The 18,640-nt window shown below is 40.4% G+C and overlaps 1 protein-coding gene across 1 annotated transcript in view; it reads left to right on the top strand.

The window, feature by feature from the left end:
* CLUL1 (clusterin like 1) overlaps positions 1-18,640 on the top strand; it is a 33,467-nt gene that overhangs the window by 2,524 nt on the left and 12,303 nt on the right. Inside the window, exons 3-5 of the mRNA XM_073329621.1 lie at positions 13,467-13,576; positions 14,833-14,981; positions 18,387-18,554. Of these exons, the coding sequence (XP_073185722.1) occupies positions 13,467-13,576; positions 14,833-14,981; positions 18,387-18,554 (427 nt within the window). The remainder of the gene's footprint in view (positions 1-13,466; positions 13,577-14,832; positions 14,982-18,386; positions 18,555-18,640) is intronic.

The raw sequence follows: 18,640 nt of genomic DNA on the forward strand, positions 1-18,640 counted from the left end.
ATTCAAGCAGTAATTCTTCAAACATAAAGTATCATTTATTTAAAGGAAGTAAGCACTTACAATGCATTAAATAAAGCAAGAGGGAATACATTATAATACATAAGATAGTAAAACACTATGAATTCTTATTTAGAGATTTTACATTAAAGCAGCGCAATAAAATAAAGACACAAACTACACAGAACACATAGCACACACAAATCATATAATGGTTACAATGTGATACTTAAGGCACACAGAGACCCTGCATATATATGTATAGAAGCCCTACTACAATGCTGATACATAATACTGCACTTATTAGAATGTAGCAGATGGAGACTCTCCCCCCCCACACACACACTATACATATATGTGAAAACATTACAAGTTTGTATATGGAAAAGATGGCACAATTTAACATTACAATTCTGTGAGCGGTGATCAACCGGTCACAGAATGGGGTGGGGTGGATCTCACTCAGAAGCAGGCATCCAGCTTTATTTACAAGCACCCCAGTCAGTCTTTTTAAATAGACAGAAAATCAGACTTACACTCCCTCTGAACCATCTAGGGTCCTTCTGCCCTATCCAAATAAACTGTGGTTGCTGTCTCAGATCTCAGAATAACAGCCGTGTCAGGTTGTATTCGCAAAAAGAAATTTGTGGCACCTTATGAGACTAATCAATTTATTTGAGCATAAGCTTTCGTGAGTTACAGCTCACTTCTCAGATCTGCTGCTGTTTCTTCAACTGCTGTTGCTTTCTTCTCGAATCTTCTGCTTCTTCCTTCTCCTCCCAAACATCAGCCTGCTGGTTGTCAGCCTTATATTCAGTCCCTAGCCTTCTCTGATTGGTTGTTTTCCAAGCTCAGAAATCAGCATAGATCCTCCCTGCCTAATTATACCAGCTCAGCCAATCAACTTGAATTCATTAGCATAGACTCTAATCCTCTCTTGATCCTCCTTCTAGCTATGGGAATAAATCCTCCTCCTAGCTCCACTCTTCAGGCATTTTGGAGAGGAAGCTGAGTCATGCCTGTTGAACTCTATTTCACCCCTATCTCTTATCTGCTAGTAGTCAATTTAGTCTGTGTCCTTCATTTTGATGTTTTCTAATAGAGAATCATTGCAGTGACCATTTTGGATTTTTCACTATAAATCATCATTAATTATTACTTATCTAAAGCCATAATTCTAAAATTAACCAGTGTTTTATGCAAGCTAAAGCATTATGATACTGTCACCACCATTGTTATGCAAATTTCGAGAGATGATTTTCACAATGTTTTTAAATCCCTCACTAGTTCCCCCCACCCCCACATATCTCTGTCCTAGGTCCTGCAAGGTTTTTCAGAACAGCTAAAAGCAAAATCTCTTGTATCAGTGGTGGGGGAGTGGGTGCTCAGCAAAGCATTGGTCTCTCCAGCTCCCTCCCTGTTGCTCTTGGAGGTGCAGCCCTGCACCACCCCTGGAGACAGATGGGGCACAATGCTGCAGGAGCAAGGTGAATTCTCTTCTCTACCTATGGAGATGGGGAAGTGGGGCTTCAGCCCTGTAGTGGTTGAGAGGCGGGCTCCAGCAGCAGAACTTAGGGAGCCTGGCTGTGCAGACCAGGCTCCAGCCATGGGGCTTTGGGTGCCAACACCCGTCTCCGGCTGCAGCATTTCAGGCACTGACCCGCAGCTCTGGCCATGTGGCTTCATTCACTGGGCTTCTATTCAGGTTCCAACCCCTGGCTGCACAGCGGCAGGCTCCAATCCCTGACTCTGGCCACATGGTGCCAACCCCAGCCCTGGGCTCTGACCCCTAACCCTGACACTTGGCCCAGGCACCAATCCTTGGACGTGTGATCCAACACCCAGCCCTGGCCACTGATCCTAGCTAGATGGAAGGCTGTGAAAAGTGATACTTGTATGTTTGTTAATATAACTTATCACCAGCTCCTAAGTGTCCCCTGAACAGTGTTTGATATTAAAAACATACAAATATCGCTTTTCACAGTAATATTTTTATTAATGAATATGCAAAAAACCCTACATAAATTACAATAATGTAGATCTGTATATGCGCATATTTATCTGTTTTTCCTAAAGTTAATCAAGTATTTTAGGGAAAAGTGTCAATGCAGTCACTAGCAAGAGTTGGTGGCTGCACCCTGAGGCAACCAAAAAATTTGATGTGAGAACCCCTCTCTGTATAAATAAATGTGTACCTGAATATACTCTGTTGAGGTGTCCCTAGGCTCTGTTTGCCAGATGCTAGGAATGAGCAAGGGGGTGGATCACTTGCTTACCTGTTCTGTTCATTCCCTCTGGGGCACCAGGCATTGGCCACTGTCAGAAGACAGGATACTGGGCTAGATGGACCGTTGGTCTGACCCAGTATGGCCGTTCTTATGTTCTTAAAATAAATGCCTTGATTCCACAACAAGCACAGTTCAAATTAGCTACATCAATGTTTCCTAAAGTGTGGGGTGAATGCAACAGGAAGGGGTCGGTGACAGAGTCTGAAGGACTAAATAGGAGACAGGTGCAGACAGAACTCTCAATTGTTCTTCAGAGTCTCAGCTTTCATATTTCAAAGTTAGCCTCTAGTGTAATGGTTATGAAGAAAACCTTCAAAATGTGGCCTACAGTGAAACCAGTGGGGTGGTGTCTGCCTGACTTTGCAGAGAGCCTGAAACAATAGCTCTGAAGTGTGCACTGTACCATTTATTTCAAAGAGTGCTGTCGATGTTAACTATGCCAACAGAATTCCTCTTCTATAGGTATAGCTACGTCTACACTGGGGGTTTTGTTGGCTTAGCTATGTCACTGTGGGGGGAGAGTTTTCACACCCCTGACTGACATAGCTATGCCAGTATAAGTTTTAAGTGTAGACCAAGTCCAGTGTTCAATTATAATGATACACTCAGAGGAAGGAAGAGGTGATGGGGCCACCAGTACTAAGGCTTTGTCTACACTAGGCCTTTTGTCAGTAAAACTTTTGTCAGTCAGGGATGTGAAAAAAACACTCCCCTGATCTATATAAGTTTCACCAACAAAAAGCACCAGTGTGGACAGCGCTATATCAGCAGGAGAGCATCTCCCGCCAACATAGCTACCATTGCTTGTTGGCAGTGGTTTAATTATGCCGATGGGAAAGCTCTCTCCCATTGGCACAGAGCAGGTACACGGGAGACCTTACAGGGGCGCAGCTGCAGCGGTACAGCTGTGCCCCTGTAAGGTCTGTAGTGTAGACATAGCCTTTGCAATCCAACAGCTGTCTTTCCAGTTGCAGCTGAATCAGACAAACGAGAGACACTGGCAGAGTTACAACAATATTCTCATTGCTGGCAAAACATTGCAGAAGCTCGCTTTTGAGCATTTGTGAGAAATCAAGTTATTTTGCAGCCATACGCCATTTTCACTGTGATGCTGGCGAACTTCTTTCTATGGGAAATTTAGAAAAGTCTGAGTAGGATTTTACAATTTCCCAGCCTTATGGGGGAAGGGAGGAAGCTGTGGTCCATAGCAAAGATGGGCTACTGACTGGGGTAGAACTTGAAAATACTCATGAATAGATGTGAATTGTATTATTATTTGTATTACAGCAGCATCCAGAAATTCCAAGAGCCTCATCATACTAGTTGCTGTACAAATACATACTAAGGCTATGTCTACACCAGCACTTTTGTCCATAAAACTTTTGTTGATCAGGGTGTGAAACCCTCCTCCCCCGATCAACAAAAGGTTCACTGACATAGCCACTGTCACTTGCTGGGGGTGGTTTTGAGTGGCTACACGGGAGACCTGACAGCGGTACAGCTGTGCCACTGTACGGTCCGTAGTGCAGACATAACCTAAGTCACATGGGGGAAACTTATCTCTGCAGTCTGGCCCTTTTGAACACATTTACCAGTAGAACAAAGCTGCTGCAGGACAATCTAATCTGTATGCAAGTGGCCATCTACAGGAGGCAGAGAGGTAGCTCTTCTGGCTCTGCATTACTGCTCCTACAAGAGGCCCCTGCAAGGGCATGAGTGGCCAGGGCAATCTCACATGGTGATGATTCTGCATTCATGCAAAGGCTAGGGACACAAGCTAGAGCAGCCCTGAAGAATGCCCTAACATCCGCCAGGCAGGACCAGAATATGGGAGATACAACCTTCCTCCTCTCTGCCCCTGCAGTTGCCTTTGTGTCAGTCCAGGGGTGAATCTAGCTCATAGTTCTTGCCCTGAAGAGTTTGACCTAGTTTATGATTCAATACTACAAGTGGGTGCAACAAACAAAGGGGAGTAGGGGGAGGGGAGGAACTAGAGCAACAATAAATGAACATACAGTTATGCAGACTAGCTGTGTTCACCGATGGCTGGATGTGAATCATTCAGCAGGGTTTTTTTCTTTGTCGTAAGTTATGTGAATAAAACAAAAGAAAAAATAATCCCTACTGGCCATTGGCTACCTGCCTAGAACTAAAAATGTCTAATGTTGCACTAGACACCAGTTTATGTAGCTGTCCCAAAATTCTGAATGTAACTTAATACCAAAGAACAACTAAACCAGATTTTAAAAAAGTGTTCAAGTCTAATTTTAAAATTACAATATTCTATTAATTTCTGCTTCACACAAGAGTTTTCTTTTACATTTTATGAATGCAACACATTGATCCAAGTTTTCATCAGGCTTCTGATTTACATGTGACAGTTGCTATCTTAGTTGACTCTGGAAATTGAACAAGGGATCTCTAGAGCAATAAGCATTCATTTCTACAGCTTGAGCTAAACAGCCAGACTATAGCTAGGGGCTGTAACTGTCTCACATCCTATATGGATCAGAAACAGCAAGGGACATGTAAAACACACTGATTTGTGACCTAACTTGTGCTTCAGTTTGTATATTCAGAACCTTCCTGTACCGTAAACTAGAATTTTTGCATGCACAGATCTGGTAGTTGGCTTGGCAGATTTGTGCAGGCCAAAACAGGGTTGTGCAGCCTCTGTGGCTGAGATTTATAATTATTATTTTTTATTTTACAGTGTCCAAAAGTGAGCTGGACATTTTAGAATACAAACAAACGCCAAAGTCTTTGTCCTAAAAATTTACTATCTGACTAAAGATGTGACCCAAGAAATGAAGATAGATGAGGAAGATGGATGAGGAACTGCAAGGTTTTTATGCACATATTGATCGATAATTTTCAATTTTTTGTTGTTTGGATGAATTATTTATTTGTAGGTGACGTGGCAATGCACTGTACATTGTATAACTGCATAGCCTGTTCTTCCTTAAGAATGTTTTCCTTTAAATTCTGGTGCTTTGTGGACTCCACCTCCCTCCCCCTCATTTCCCTTTGTTGCTTCTTTTGTCTCTTTCTATCTATCTTCCTTTGTGTTTCTTTTTCTCCCTCTTGCTTAGGGGATTCATCTCCCCCACCCCCTCCTGATCACTCAAACCAATATTTCTATCATAGACCCTCTTAAAGTATTTTTTTTAAAAAAAAAGATCAGGAGTACTTGTGGTACCTGAGAGACTAACAAATTTATTAGAGCATAAGCTTTCGTGGGCTACAGCCCACTTCATTGGATGCACAGAATGGAACATATAGTAAGAGGATATATATATATACATACATACACACATATACATACACACACACATACAGAGAAGGTGGAAGTTGCCATACAAACAGTAAGAGGCTAATTAATTAAGAAAGTATTTTAGTATTATGAAGCAGATGTTATGGGTAGCATAGCATGTACATAAGAGACAGCTGTAAAAACACACAAGATGGTAATTGGACAAGAACTTCTAGAAGCATAAAATCATTAATTCCAATTTTCAGTTAAACCCTTTTTAGAAACTTTAGCTAACATTTTAATGAATAGGGGGAAAGTTCAGCTTTGGGCTGCATTCCAGCTCTGCTTCCTGAAACAACTCCATTTCCTTTTCACAACAAAGTATGGAGCTGTGATTGTCTTCTTATTGGACATATTGAGGAAGCTTTCTCTTTACACATCCCTCTTTGTGCAGCCTCTCCCTCAGGCCCTAGAACAGGTTCCACTCTGAGTTCAACAGAAGCAAGTGCCCAAGATTCCAGCCAAAGAAATTTCCAGTGGTCTTCACTGATTGTTATTAAGGCCTGATCCTACAAAGTACTGAGTGCTCTCAACTACATCTAAAGCAGCTGAGTGCAAGTAGCAGCACCTCTCAGGAAGTGCTCAGTACCTCACAGGATCAGGCACTAATTCACTCATCTTCAGCTCATTAAACACCAGGGTTGTTTCCAATAAGCAGCAATTCCAGGAGTCGCTGTTACTGAGCTGAATGCAGAATAGATGTGTAAGTGAAGCAGATGAGCATGCAATATGGTATCATTCTAACCTGCCCCTTTCAGTATCAGCCCCAAAGCTGATATATTACATGACTGCATGTAATAAAACTTGTTTGTTTTAACTATCCTAAGGAAGCTTGAAACTAAACCCTCACAAAACATCTGGTTGAAAACTTTAGCATTTTCATATTAAATACTTCCTGAAATCTATTTGTATAACTGCTCCATGCAGACTTGCCTCAAGATTTGGAATAAATAGTTCCTAACTCATTTTGTTATCCTTGCACTGGCTTTGATCTCTCCTGCTGATAACATAACATTAGTAATGGTATTTTTCCAAGTTCAACAGTTAGCTGATATTCCAGACACAATTTTTGAAGACACCATAGTATACTTTTAGATTTCACCTTCATATTGTATCACTTTTCAGGTGTTTATAATAACCCTTTAATGTTTTAAAACTCTTTTACCTAATACATTTGTCTTTCTCCATTCAATAAACATAATGCAGCATTTTGCTAATGCTTTAGGAGACAATGGCTCCCTTTTTCTATGTAACAGCTTTGTGGAAGATGCTAAAAGGAGATTTACATACCTCTGTGAATAGCATTTATTGCTGGGACTGGTATTTAGAGTATTACGCCAAAACCCTGGGTGGCTTAAAAAAAAAAAAAAAAGAATTCATCAGGGGAGTGATAGATTCCTGCCCCCGCCACCTTAGATATTTGGAATCTAGAGGATGTCACCTAACAGACTGTTAGTTCCAAGGTAAGAAACTTTTATCTTAAATTTGAATTATATTTATACTCCTATTTATATATCAATTTCCAGTCTGAATGGCTACAAAGCACTTTACCTAATATAAATCTGTCACAATGAAATACAGCAACCAACTTGTATCCATCACTGTACATGTTAGTGTGTGAAGGAGAAATTTTAGCCAGAGACCCTGGCAAAACCTGTTGTGTCCTTTGCTCTTTACACATTATACCTAGTGTGAGGGAACCCTCTGGGCACAGTGGGGTCCAAATAACCATGTTTACTAAACATATATAACATTCAGAGCCTAGCAAAACATATATGCTGCTCCTCTTGCAGGTGGCTTCTGAAACACAGAAGACAGAGAGGGCCACTAGAGGGCTCACAAACTATTTGAAAGGTTCCTACTCAATTCTTATACACAAACAACCCATTAAGGCTCCAACCCTACAAAAACATCCACATGTTCTTAACCTTAGTTACGTGAGTATGCCCCTTGACATCCCATTGGATTTAGCTTCAATTCAAGTCACATGCTTAAGGTTACACTTGTATATGTAAGTTTTTGCAGGATCAGGATCTATTTCTTAAAAGAACCTTGGGATCTTTGATGTCATTATAAAGCACTTAATTTATTGATCCTGAAAGACGAGGTTGACACTGCCTAGTTAAGAGAGTATAGGTATTCCAAACTTGAAGTTTAGACCATTAGGCTATCCCAAGTAGGAGTCTGAAGATGCCTGGTATGAAAGCAACTCTTCTATATTATGAACAAATTATGTTCATACAATATAAATGAAAGAAACTTACAATGACTCCAATGACTCCATACTGCAGGAAATTCCTATATTTCAACATCTGTTTTTGTCCTGAGTCAAGGCAAAAAGTTGAAATAATCTTAATGGATTTAGATTATTAAATCTAATGGATCAATAACGGGGATAAACTGTGGTGCACAATGGGAGTTGTTATCTGGCTGGGGAGCAGGGCCCATAATGCAGAATGAGGGCACAAGGAACTCAGAACTACAACTTCCAAGAAGCACTATGGTAGCTCAGGCTTACGGAGATTAATGCCTACCAAACCCGAAGTGAAACATTTCATTTGAACTTTCTGAACATAAAATTCCCCCCAAATCAATCCTCTCTTGTGGAAAACTTCAATTTAGCTGAAACCCCAATTTCCAAAAGGAAAATGTTTCATTTGAAATTTTTTGACCAGCCCTAATTATAACATATGTATTTTGATAAAACCTAGCATTCGTGGTATTTCAGATTAAGAAAAACAGCCCAACCCTGCAACCCTTTACTCATACAAATAGTCCCAATGGGACTAGAGCATGAATAAGTGTTACAGAATCATTCAATAATTAATAGTAGCAGAAATGTGGGCTGAATTTTAGGATGTTACAGGAATTTTCTTGTTGCAGATGTAGTGCATTCAATGCAATGTAAAAACTGAACAGGGTAGTATAATAGCGTGGTAAAAAATGACATCTTGTGGATGGATATGTTGTCCAAAGTCAAGACAACAGTATTACAAAAAAGACCACTGCAAACTGTTGGCAATACATAGAAGATGTGTCAGCGCAAATTTGGAAAAGTTTTAAATTTCCAAAATAGGTCAGGGCAGATAGAACCTGAAGAGTTAAAAAAGTAAAGTTAAGTTGTTCCGAATATGAAACTTGCTGATAAAATTTGTGTAAAGTTTGTTAAAGTTAAAACTCAAGAGTGCTGCTTTGAGGTTAGTAAGACTGCACATTAATAACAGGACTTTCTCAAGTGTGAAATGATGAGTCCTTTGGAGTCTCCTCAATCCAAAAGTTAGTTCTTTAAATCAGTGGTTCTCAATCAGAGGTCCGTGGCCCACTGGGGGCTGAGATCTTGTTCCAGGGGACTACGGGGCCCCACGGTAGAAGGCTGGTGCCCCCATGGAGCTGAAACTGGGAATGGACTCTCCGGGAGCCCCAAGCCCCAGAACTCCCCCAGGGGCTAAAGTCCCGAACTGGCACCCCCCATGGGGCTGAAGCCAGAGCTGCAGGGCTGAAGCCCAGAGCCCTGACACCCCAGCAGGGCTGAACTTGGGACCGGAGCCATGGGGCTGAAGCCCGGAGCCCTGGCACCTCCATGGTCTAAAGCGCAGGACCCCAATGCCGCCACGGGGCTGAAGCCCTGAGTTTCCCCCCCAAACCCCAGCACCCCACAGGGCTGAAACCCTGAGTCCCCCCCCCAGCCCTGGCACCCCATGGGGCAAAAGCCCTGAGGGCCTCCTCTGCCAAGTGGCTGAAGTCCGGAGCCTCGAGTCCCCCATGTTGTGGCTGAAGCCCCAAGGACTCCTCCACCCAGCGGGGCTATGTGGGGGGGGGGGCCTCCAAAAGAAAAAGGGACCCCTGCTTTAGATTAACTCTGATAAAATATTTGATTTTTCCAAATGATCTATATTGACCCTTGTCCTCATCCATGCCAATATTTCTTTATTTCCTGTTTCATCTTAACTTGGCATCCTATACTTTGCTAAATTAACTGATTTTTTTCTTTTCCCAGTCAGCTGAATTTCTCTATAGAGATCCCTTGGCTGCTTAGACCATCAATTTGTCATTATATATTTGTAAATAATAAAAAGCCAAAGGCCAGGTTTTATTTTCCTCCTAGAAAATGAAAAACATGAAACTAATTCCCATTTCTGTTTAGACCACATAATGGGTTAGTAAAACATAAACATTTCTCCGTAAAATCAGTGTAATTTCTAAGGAGATGTAACATCCAGGGTACTATAATGTATGATGTTGACTCTTTGAAGGAAGGCATGCACAAGGAATGCTGCACCAGGCAAGGGTCTCAGCACCATAAGAGTCCTGTGATAGATATCCTTGTGGGTCCATAACTCTGAATGGCTCAGAGGAGTGTTTGGCACCAGCCCTAAATAGGGCATTTGTCAAGAAGTTCTATTGTGAATGAGCAATTGGTGGACCCAATGTCCCCAGAGGTCTATGTGTAGGCTCAGGAGGCGGCACTGCAGCTCTTTACTCACCCTGCAATGTGGGGGTGGATTCCTTCCTCCCCACTTGCCATGGTCTCCCCACACAAAGCTTGTGACTACTGACCATTTTTGACTGAATGGGATATGTTTCTCTGTAGATAGACTCCATTGGCTTTTGACTGGCCAGCACTAGACTCGCCATATGAACAAACTGAAAATAAAATAGTGAAAAAGAGAGGGGATATAGTTATTTTTAAAATGAAAAAATGTAAAAGGAGAGAAAAATCTTCCCTGATTAGGATCCTGTTCGGAGTGTCGGCCCAATAATGTACAATTCAACATCTTCACTAAAGAGTCCAGACTCTCTGCCTATGTGAGCATAGCTTCTACAGACACTGAAGGGAAGAGATACAGTGAGTGCCAAATCCTGACACCAGCACTTGATCCAAGCAGACAGGGTGGCTGTGGGCTCTTACCCAGCACTCTCACAAGAGGCAGGGTTACAGGATATGTGTAATAGCGAATCCTGTGGCATTTGGTTCATTCCCTCAAGTTCTCTGTGATATGCCAGGCACCATGCCACCAAGAACACAGAAGTCCTGGACCTCTGGAAAAGCATGTTTCCTGACTGATAGCAGAATACCAGATGATCAACAATTCACCAGGGATGCTGCTGTCAGTGAGTCAACATTTAATGTATATGAAGGCCAGAATTTTCAGACTAGACCAGTGATTCAGGGAGTTTTAATATTTGGTTGTCCAACTTAAAACACTTGCTTTTCAGAGTAGTTGAACACCTGCAGTTCCCACAGACTTTGATAGCAGTCACAGGTGCTCAATACTTCTGAAAATCAGGCTAATGTGTCTCAAGTGGGGCATCCAAAAAATAGAAAAAGGAGGACTTGTGGCACGTTAGAGACTAACACATTTATTTGAGCATAAGCTTTCGTGAGCTACAGCTCACTTCATCAAATAGAGGCACCTAAAATCTCTAGAAACTTTTGAAACTTTTGGCCCAGATGGCTAAGGTTTGCAATGTAGATCTGGAGGCAGATTCCAATATGTGTTTAAAAACAAAAAACAAACAAACAAAAAAACACCTCCCTAAATAGTGTGGATTATGTTTGATCTTGACCTTCATTCACAACATTTAGTTACTATGGCCTCTGAGGTAAAAACATATTCAGGACATTTTAAAATGTGATTACAATACTGAACTTTTTACATTTTGTGTACTTTAATGGATTCCCACTTCTCTCCTCCACTTTGACTTCAGTGGGGAATGGCACTTGCACATCACAATGTGGAATATAGATTGACAGTAACACATCATATAGATGCTATTAACTTAAATATTTGATTTCAATATTTAGCAACATATGTACGTAAGATTCTGCAAATTTTTCACACGTTAATTTGTATAGTAATTAAAAATCATGCAAGTATAAACATGGAGATGTAACAATGTACAAAATGATAAGATTGCTTATGTCCTATCAGACCGTTCTCATATATACACCTGTATTTGGATCAGGAGTTCTTTTGATTCCTGAATCTTATTTGCCTTTTTTTGTTGTTGTCTTACTGGACATTTTTCTAGCATATGAAAATGAAGTTATTTTAAAATAATTAAAGGTAGAAATCATTTTTAGCTAAAGTAATTTTAATAAATTCACTAAGATACCCTCTACCACAAACTGTAGATCTTTCTGACTTAAAAAGGAAATAATTTAAGAAGCCACTGGTCAAAAATACTAGGGTCACTAGATAAGGGGAAATAGCAAATCCATATTATGTCCAACACTCCCCCTAGTGTTGTTTTTGCTTGTAAGCATGGGCAAGTCTTAAATCTGAAACAGAGGGAAATCCTATAGCCTAATCACAAAATGTCTCATTAATAGGATTAAGTACCTTGTCATCAGATAAGTAGAACATGGCAAAATCCCTGACACACATGAAGATTAGATCAGAACACAGTCTGATTCCTTCTTGATGCTGGGAACAATTTTTACAAAGGAGATATTTCAGTATTAGTGGTAAATATATGCTATTTTCTAGATTAATTTGGTTAACTAGTTTGTACTTCTTTGCAAAGTTATTGTTCATCTGCTATTGATGGAAATATAAAAGTGAATCCTTGCTATAAATTTATATATAAACTTGTAACTGATACCATTACTCTTGCTTTAGAAAGGGTGTATTATCTAAAAAAAGGAGAGTAAGTATTGTCTTTCATTTGATGAAATGAGAACTTGTAACTACAAAATAAACCCCTTTATGCTATGGCTGTGTATGAAGGGGAACTAAAGTAAATGGCATTCGTATCCCTTAACTTACTGTACAGAAATATGTTTCAGTTCATTGTTGTATTTTTAATTCATATAATTAATTCATTTCCCTATTTCTTACCACATCTATTTTTTACTTTTAACACATTTAGCATTATTCTGAATGACAGTGGCAAATACAATTAAGATGCAAAAGAACCACCTTTTTGGAGTTGAAGAAGGAAATAATATCATAGAAGATTTTCTTTCCTAATATGGCATGTGTATATAGTAGAGATACGTTTATATTCCTGAACTAGTAACTAAAATGAGTAAAATTGCTACATTGTGGTGTCAGTATTTAAGATTTTTTGTGACTTGGAAGAAAGTAAGAGTGAGCGAGTAAAATTTACAATACTCTATAATAAACTAATATAAAAAACAAGGGACCTGAGTCTGATTTCAGTTACACCACTTGACACAATGGATTTACACTACTGCAAATGCAATGAGAGTCCAACCTGCTGTAGAAAGAGACCCTTACTCTTAAACACTAATGTGTTTTAATTAATCATAACATTCAGATGTGTATTATATAAAAGAGGAAAAAATATTCAAGACTTTGGACTTTTATTACATTTTTAACATTTTTTATTAGTTTGGAAATAGTGTTAGAATTTTCATAGACATTGCTGTTGCTTTTATTTTGGCATAATTCTGAGTACTCACTTGAAGTCTAGTATTGGTGCTGTACAAGATCTACAGCTATTTGTATTGAGTGAAAACGGGCCAGTCTTTGAGATGTCCCAGCAAGGAGCTTCAGAATGTTCATTCAGGTAAGTTCATGGAGCAAAAGGAGCAAAAAAGACATTTCACAGAAAGAAGGTTGCTTGAATTGGGCTCATTGACTTCAATTGAAAAATTCTCAGATTCCATGGGAGCAGGATCAGCCTCTTGTATTATAGTACTATTTATATTCTTATTTGATGATAAATGAGATCTGGAATGGGAATCTTAGGAAGCACACTTACTAATATGAGTAGCCCCCCTGAAGCCAATGGAACTACTCATCATGGTAACAAGCACTACACTTGATAGTAAGTGTTTGCATGATGGGTCTCTAATGTTTTAGATTTAACTTCTACTAATTATTCTACTCCTTATGCAGAGAGAACATGAAGTTGTGTTGGCTATTTCTGATATACCTATTATGGCTGAGGGGCCATCAGTGTTCACCTATAAAGGAGGAGGAAATCAATCCATGGGAACACCTGAAAAGTACGTATGCTTTTACTATTAAGTATGGATTGAAAGCTCCTGGGCCCACTTCTGCAGTCAGATCTGCATGGGAGGACCTTTGCTCCCACACAGAGCCCCACTGAAGTCTATAGGGTTCGTTCTGCACAAAAGTCTGCCCATGCAGATCCAATTGCAAGTGTGGGGCCTTAAGATGTGTGACATTGATGGTTTCTAGTGATGCTGAAGTAAAGCACCCACAAAGCCTATTCATTATAAATTCCTATTTTAAGGGGGTCCATAAAAATTGAAACTAGTTATACAAGGGATCACTGAAGGGAGCTCATTTTTCCTTTTAGTTCTTATTTTCCAGGTATATTTTTTTTAAATAGTGTCCTTCTTAAATTACTGGAGTAAAATCTGAAAACTAAATTGAATTCAACAGGGTTTGGATTATTTTATTTTATTTGTTTAAACAACATTTTTCAAGTTTTCCAGAACAATATGCTCGACCCCTTTGCTGTTAAAAGTTACTAAAATGGTAAAAATACCTTGTTTTAAAAACATCTATAGTGTTTTGAAAGTGTTTTTATTTTGCCGTTTACTACGAAAAGGACCAGTTATGAACATATAAACCAGACTGAGGCAAAGAAACATACATATATCAAACAAAAAGTGAGGGGGAGAAAAGAATGATGTATGAAAGTGCATTTTATAATTTCATATGCGACATATACTTCACTTGTTTTCTGTAGTTCCCATTGATGTTGATGGGATTTCTGTACAGGGAACAAATGCATATTATGTCTCAAGCATGATAGCATGATTTTTGTTTTCAAAACATGGGCCAAACTGAGTTGCCATTGAAGTCAATGGTCATTTTGCCATTGATGTTCAGCAGAAGCATGACAAAGCCCTATATTCTTATGGGAATTGAATTAAGATTCTTCTAAACTATATGTTTAAAAAAAAGTTAAGAGAAGTAGCTAGGATTAAAAATAAATATGTCAGCTAAGTAGAAACAGGTGGCTGAGGATTAACCTGAACTAGATCAAATTAAGCTACAATAGGAGCATATATCTGATCAACAGAAGGCTTTGGGCCAAATCCTTAGCTGGTGTAAGTCATCTTAGCTCCACTGACTTCAGCTTGCACCAGCTAAGGATATAGTCTTTTGTCTGCTTAGAAACGTAGAGCTGTTTAATTATCCCTTGCTATCAGAGTGCATTACAGCAATATAGCAATTGGGCCCCATTTTAAAATCAGGTTCATTTTAAAATTTGGTCTGTTTTTTTTAGTTTTATCTGAAGTTGGTGAGAAATATGTAGACGAAGAGGTAAAGAAAGCTCTGATAGGCATTAAGCAGATGAAAGTTATGATGGAAAGAAATGAAGATAAACATGTACATCTGATGAAAACCTTGAAGAAGAGCAGTGGAGAAAAGCAGGTAACTGTAAATGGTAATTAAAATCTGAGGAATTGTATATGATCATTTTTACATTGTTACTTGTCCCAATCAGAGACATTATGGACTAAGTCTTCACTTTGTGATATAGCCCTGTAGCAAAGCAAGTCTCCTCAGTAAGGCACCTCCTGCTGGTCTTCTGGGAATTAGCTGTTTTCCAGCGTACAGAGCACCCTCTGCAGGCCAGTGTTTCTCCTGCTGCTGGCCCCGTGTCCCTCCCAGACCCCAGTGCCTCTTTACCTCAAGGTTCTTCCCCCAGCAGTATCCCCTTACTCTGGGTTTCCCTGCCCAGGGGAACCCCCAACCCTCTAAACCCACCTTGCCCCAGTGGTTACTGCCAGTCATCATCTAGCCCCCGGTTGCTGGGGCAGACTGCAGTGTAATGGCCACTCGTCACTGGCAAGGGGTTAGGACCTGCTGCCTTTGCCTATCTCCAGGCTGCCCCTCTGAAGCCCCAGTACCTTTTTCCCTTAAACAAGGCCTACAGCCTGGGGTTTTACCAGGCTGGAGCTCCCCAGCTCCGTTTGCCCTTCCCCAAGGTACCTTACTCCCAGGCAGCTAGCCCTTCCCACTCCAGGGCTAGAGTGAGAATCCTCCAGCTCCTGGCCCCCAGCCCTCTCATCAGCTGACTGAGCTAACCACAGCTGTGGCTGCTTCCCCAATCAGCCTAGCTTGGCTGCTTTTAACCCCTGTTCTCCAGGAGTGGGGCAGCCTCCCCACTACCAGCCTATAGTAAGAGGGGCACACTTTTATGCTCCCCATTGAGCAGCCCAGAAAAATCTGTGATTCAGGGAGTCAATCTCCCTCCTGGTTTCTCCACGCTTCCAGGAAGGATGTAAACTGTATGCCTGGTGCAGTGTATGCCTTCCGACATGGCAGCACAGCTACGCCACTGAGCACCTTCGGGAGATGGAGTCAAGGCTCTGCTCATTTCTGCCCCCTTCCACCGCTTCCCACCCACTTGCATGGGGGGATTGGGCCATAGCAGCTCTGCATAGCCTACTACTCCCAGAGCACTAGAAGGAGCAGTATGGCACACACTGCAAAGGGTGCCTTATGTCCCTTTACTCCCAGGTACTGGAACACAAGATGAGCCACACTCTGGCCCTATACAATTACATTTCAGTATTATTTAGAATACTAACTCTCATATTTGCCAATTTCTTTGGGAAGAAGACTAGGTGTTCCCATATGTATGTTTGCAAAATAGGGATCCAATTGTAATGGGGCCCTCTGGGTGCTAGAAAAATATAAATAGTAAATGATAATATTGTGCACATATCTGTTGAACAATTATAACATCTTTCAAGTTTTGTTGTATTATTAATTATTGGCATAAACTATCTGTGAACTTTCCCTTTGACTCATAGTATGGGATTTGTCATCCGCATCACATAATACTACATTTTGCTCACTGATTTGGGGACTGAAACATTTTAAAAAGTAGACCAACAAATGACATAAGTATTCTTGTTCATGTACCAATACCCTGATTTATGTGCATTCATAAGAAGAACAATTATTCCAAAAAATCTGTGCAAATACAAAACCATTCACATGAATGGTTGTGAAGGGTAAATGAAATGTGGCACAACACTCCTGAGCCAAAGCTGGCACTGCGTTTGCAGTATTTGATCAGCTTTAGTTGTGGCCCTAATTTGTCTATGAATACCGTCCGCCAGCAGTGACTGGCTTGCTCAGATACTCAAGATGAGAAAGTCCAAACCATTATATAGTTTAGGATTCCTTAGTTCAAACCTGACAATTCAAAGCCCTGTTCCCAAACTGGATGAGCATCGTTTGCACTCAAAGTCCAGAAGCATTACTTCATTCAAGTCACATTCAAGAGTAATGAAAATATATAAGGATTAATAGAGTTTTCATGAAACAAAACATTTCATGAAGTTAGAAAAAGGGCAGGTCAGCAACAATAAAAAAGGTTAAATAGGCAAGTCATTATACAAGACATAATTACACTGAAGTGGACTCCCTCCATGGGTTTATAAACCCACAGATAAGGAGCTCTGAATTGGAAGTGGGGTGTCATGAATTTACAATCTAAAAGGATGTAGTCTCTAAAGGGAGCCATTGCTTTACAATGTTATCTCCTCTCAGAGCTGATTGTGCATATCCAGGCTGTCCCTCAAGTAGCCTTGGGAAATGAGAGTCCTGCAGTAAATGCAGCCATTAGACTCTGCTGGTGGAACTGAAAGATACTATTGCAGAGAGAATGATCTGACTGTGTAACTGTGTGCTGTGCTGTGCTGCTTAAAGTATTCAACATACTGTTTATTCTGATGATCATGATTTTATTTACAAAGCAATCCTTCCCCACCAACCAAGGCTACGTTAAAATATAGCACGAACGAGGACACATAAAACAAATAATATAAATACAAGAGCTGTTAACCCCCCTTCTTCCCCCAGAATGTTTTACAGTGTATACAAGTTCTTTTTCAAGGACCTTGTCCCCATTGTAATGAGCCAACTGTCTCTTGCTGCCAGAATCCAGAAAGGAACAAGCCTGGCTAATAAATAAGTTAAAGGGAGCATGTGTACTTCTGAAGGACCTGGAGTTTTGTTTGGAAATATTAAGAAGTGCACTGCACTGGCAGAGAGAGGCCACCCACCTCTAACCCCTGTCTGGTGCTGAGAGCTTTCCCTTCTGTTCCAGTGTCAGCTTCATTTTGAAGTGCTTATCCTAATCAGTGCTTGGCTTTGTGCTCTAACACATGTAGAATGAAGCATAAATTAGAACAAACCCTATAGAAAGTACCATGCATCTGTGCAGTGCAGAAAGAGCTCCTAACATCTGGCAAATGGTAGGGGAAGAAATGCTGTCACTCCAGGCTTTTAATCAATAAAAGCCAATAGAGGGGAAATTCAATACTTCTCCATATTTCTTTATTAAAAAAAGGAGTTTACAGACAGCAGGAGCTTAGATCACTGAAATATTTGGGCTAAAGGAATGCAGTATTAACAAATGGAACAAAAGGGAATATTAGCTAAATGGGAAAGTGCTCTGGAATACTATATGGGAAAATAAAGATTTGAGGTTATAGGCATGAGGGCCTCTCCATAGCCTTGGCCTCAGCATACCCTCTGAGATAGAAATGGATCTCAGAGATCTATCGGGTTTCTTAGGCTCTGTCCGCTAAGGGAAAGACATCAGGGAAACTATGTAAGGGGAACTTTACAGAGTTTTCAGCCTCCTCCACATGCAATTCAGGCAGAGGGACTATCTGGCCCTTTGTTAGGGACAAAGGATAAACTACAAATAACTACAGGGAACTTAATTACTGGTGGGCTGGGATGAGTGTTTCACTAATGTGAAAACTGGAATTAATTAAATGTAGTGAACAAATTGTGACCCTTTTTCTCAATTAGGAGGCTCTGCAGCTTATGGACGAAGTGAAAGAACAATTAGAGGAAGAAGAAAGACAATGTCAGGTGTCTCTGAGAAATCTCTGGGATGAATGTAAAACTTGTTTAGAAAGTAACTGCATGAGATTTTATACAACCTGCCAGCACAGTTTGTCAACATTTACAAGTAAGGTAAGAAGAAAGTCAGCCTCTGGCAAGCAATCTTCCTTTAGTTGCCTCTTATGCTCACTTAAAAGGGTTAGGTTATCTTGTTTTCT

The sequence above is a fragment of the Lepidochelys kempii genome, chromosome 2 (genome assembly GCF_965140285.1).
Source record: "Lepidochelys kempii isolate rLepKem1 chromosome 2, rLepKem1.hap1, whole genome shotgun sequence".
NCBI classification, from domain to species: domain Eukaryota; kingdom Metazoa; phylum Chordata; order Testudines; family Cheloniidae; genus Lepidochelys; species Lepidochelys kempii.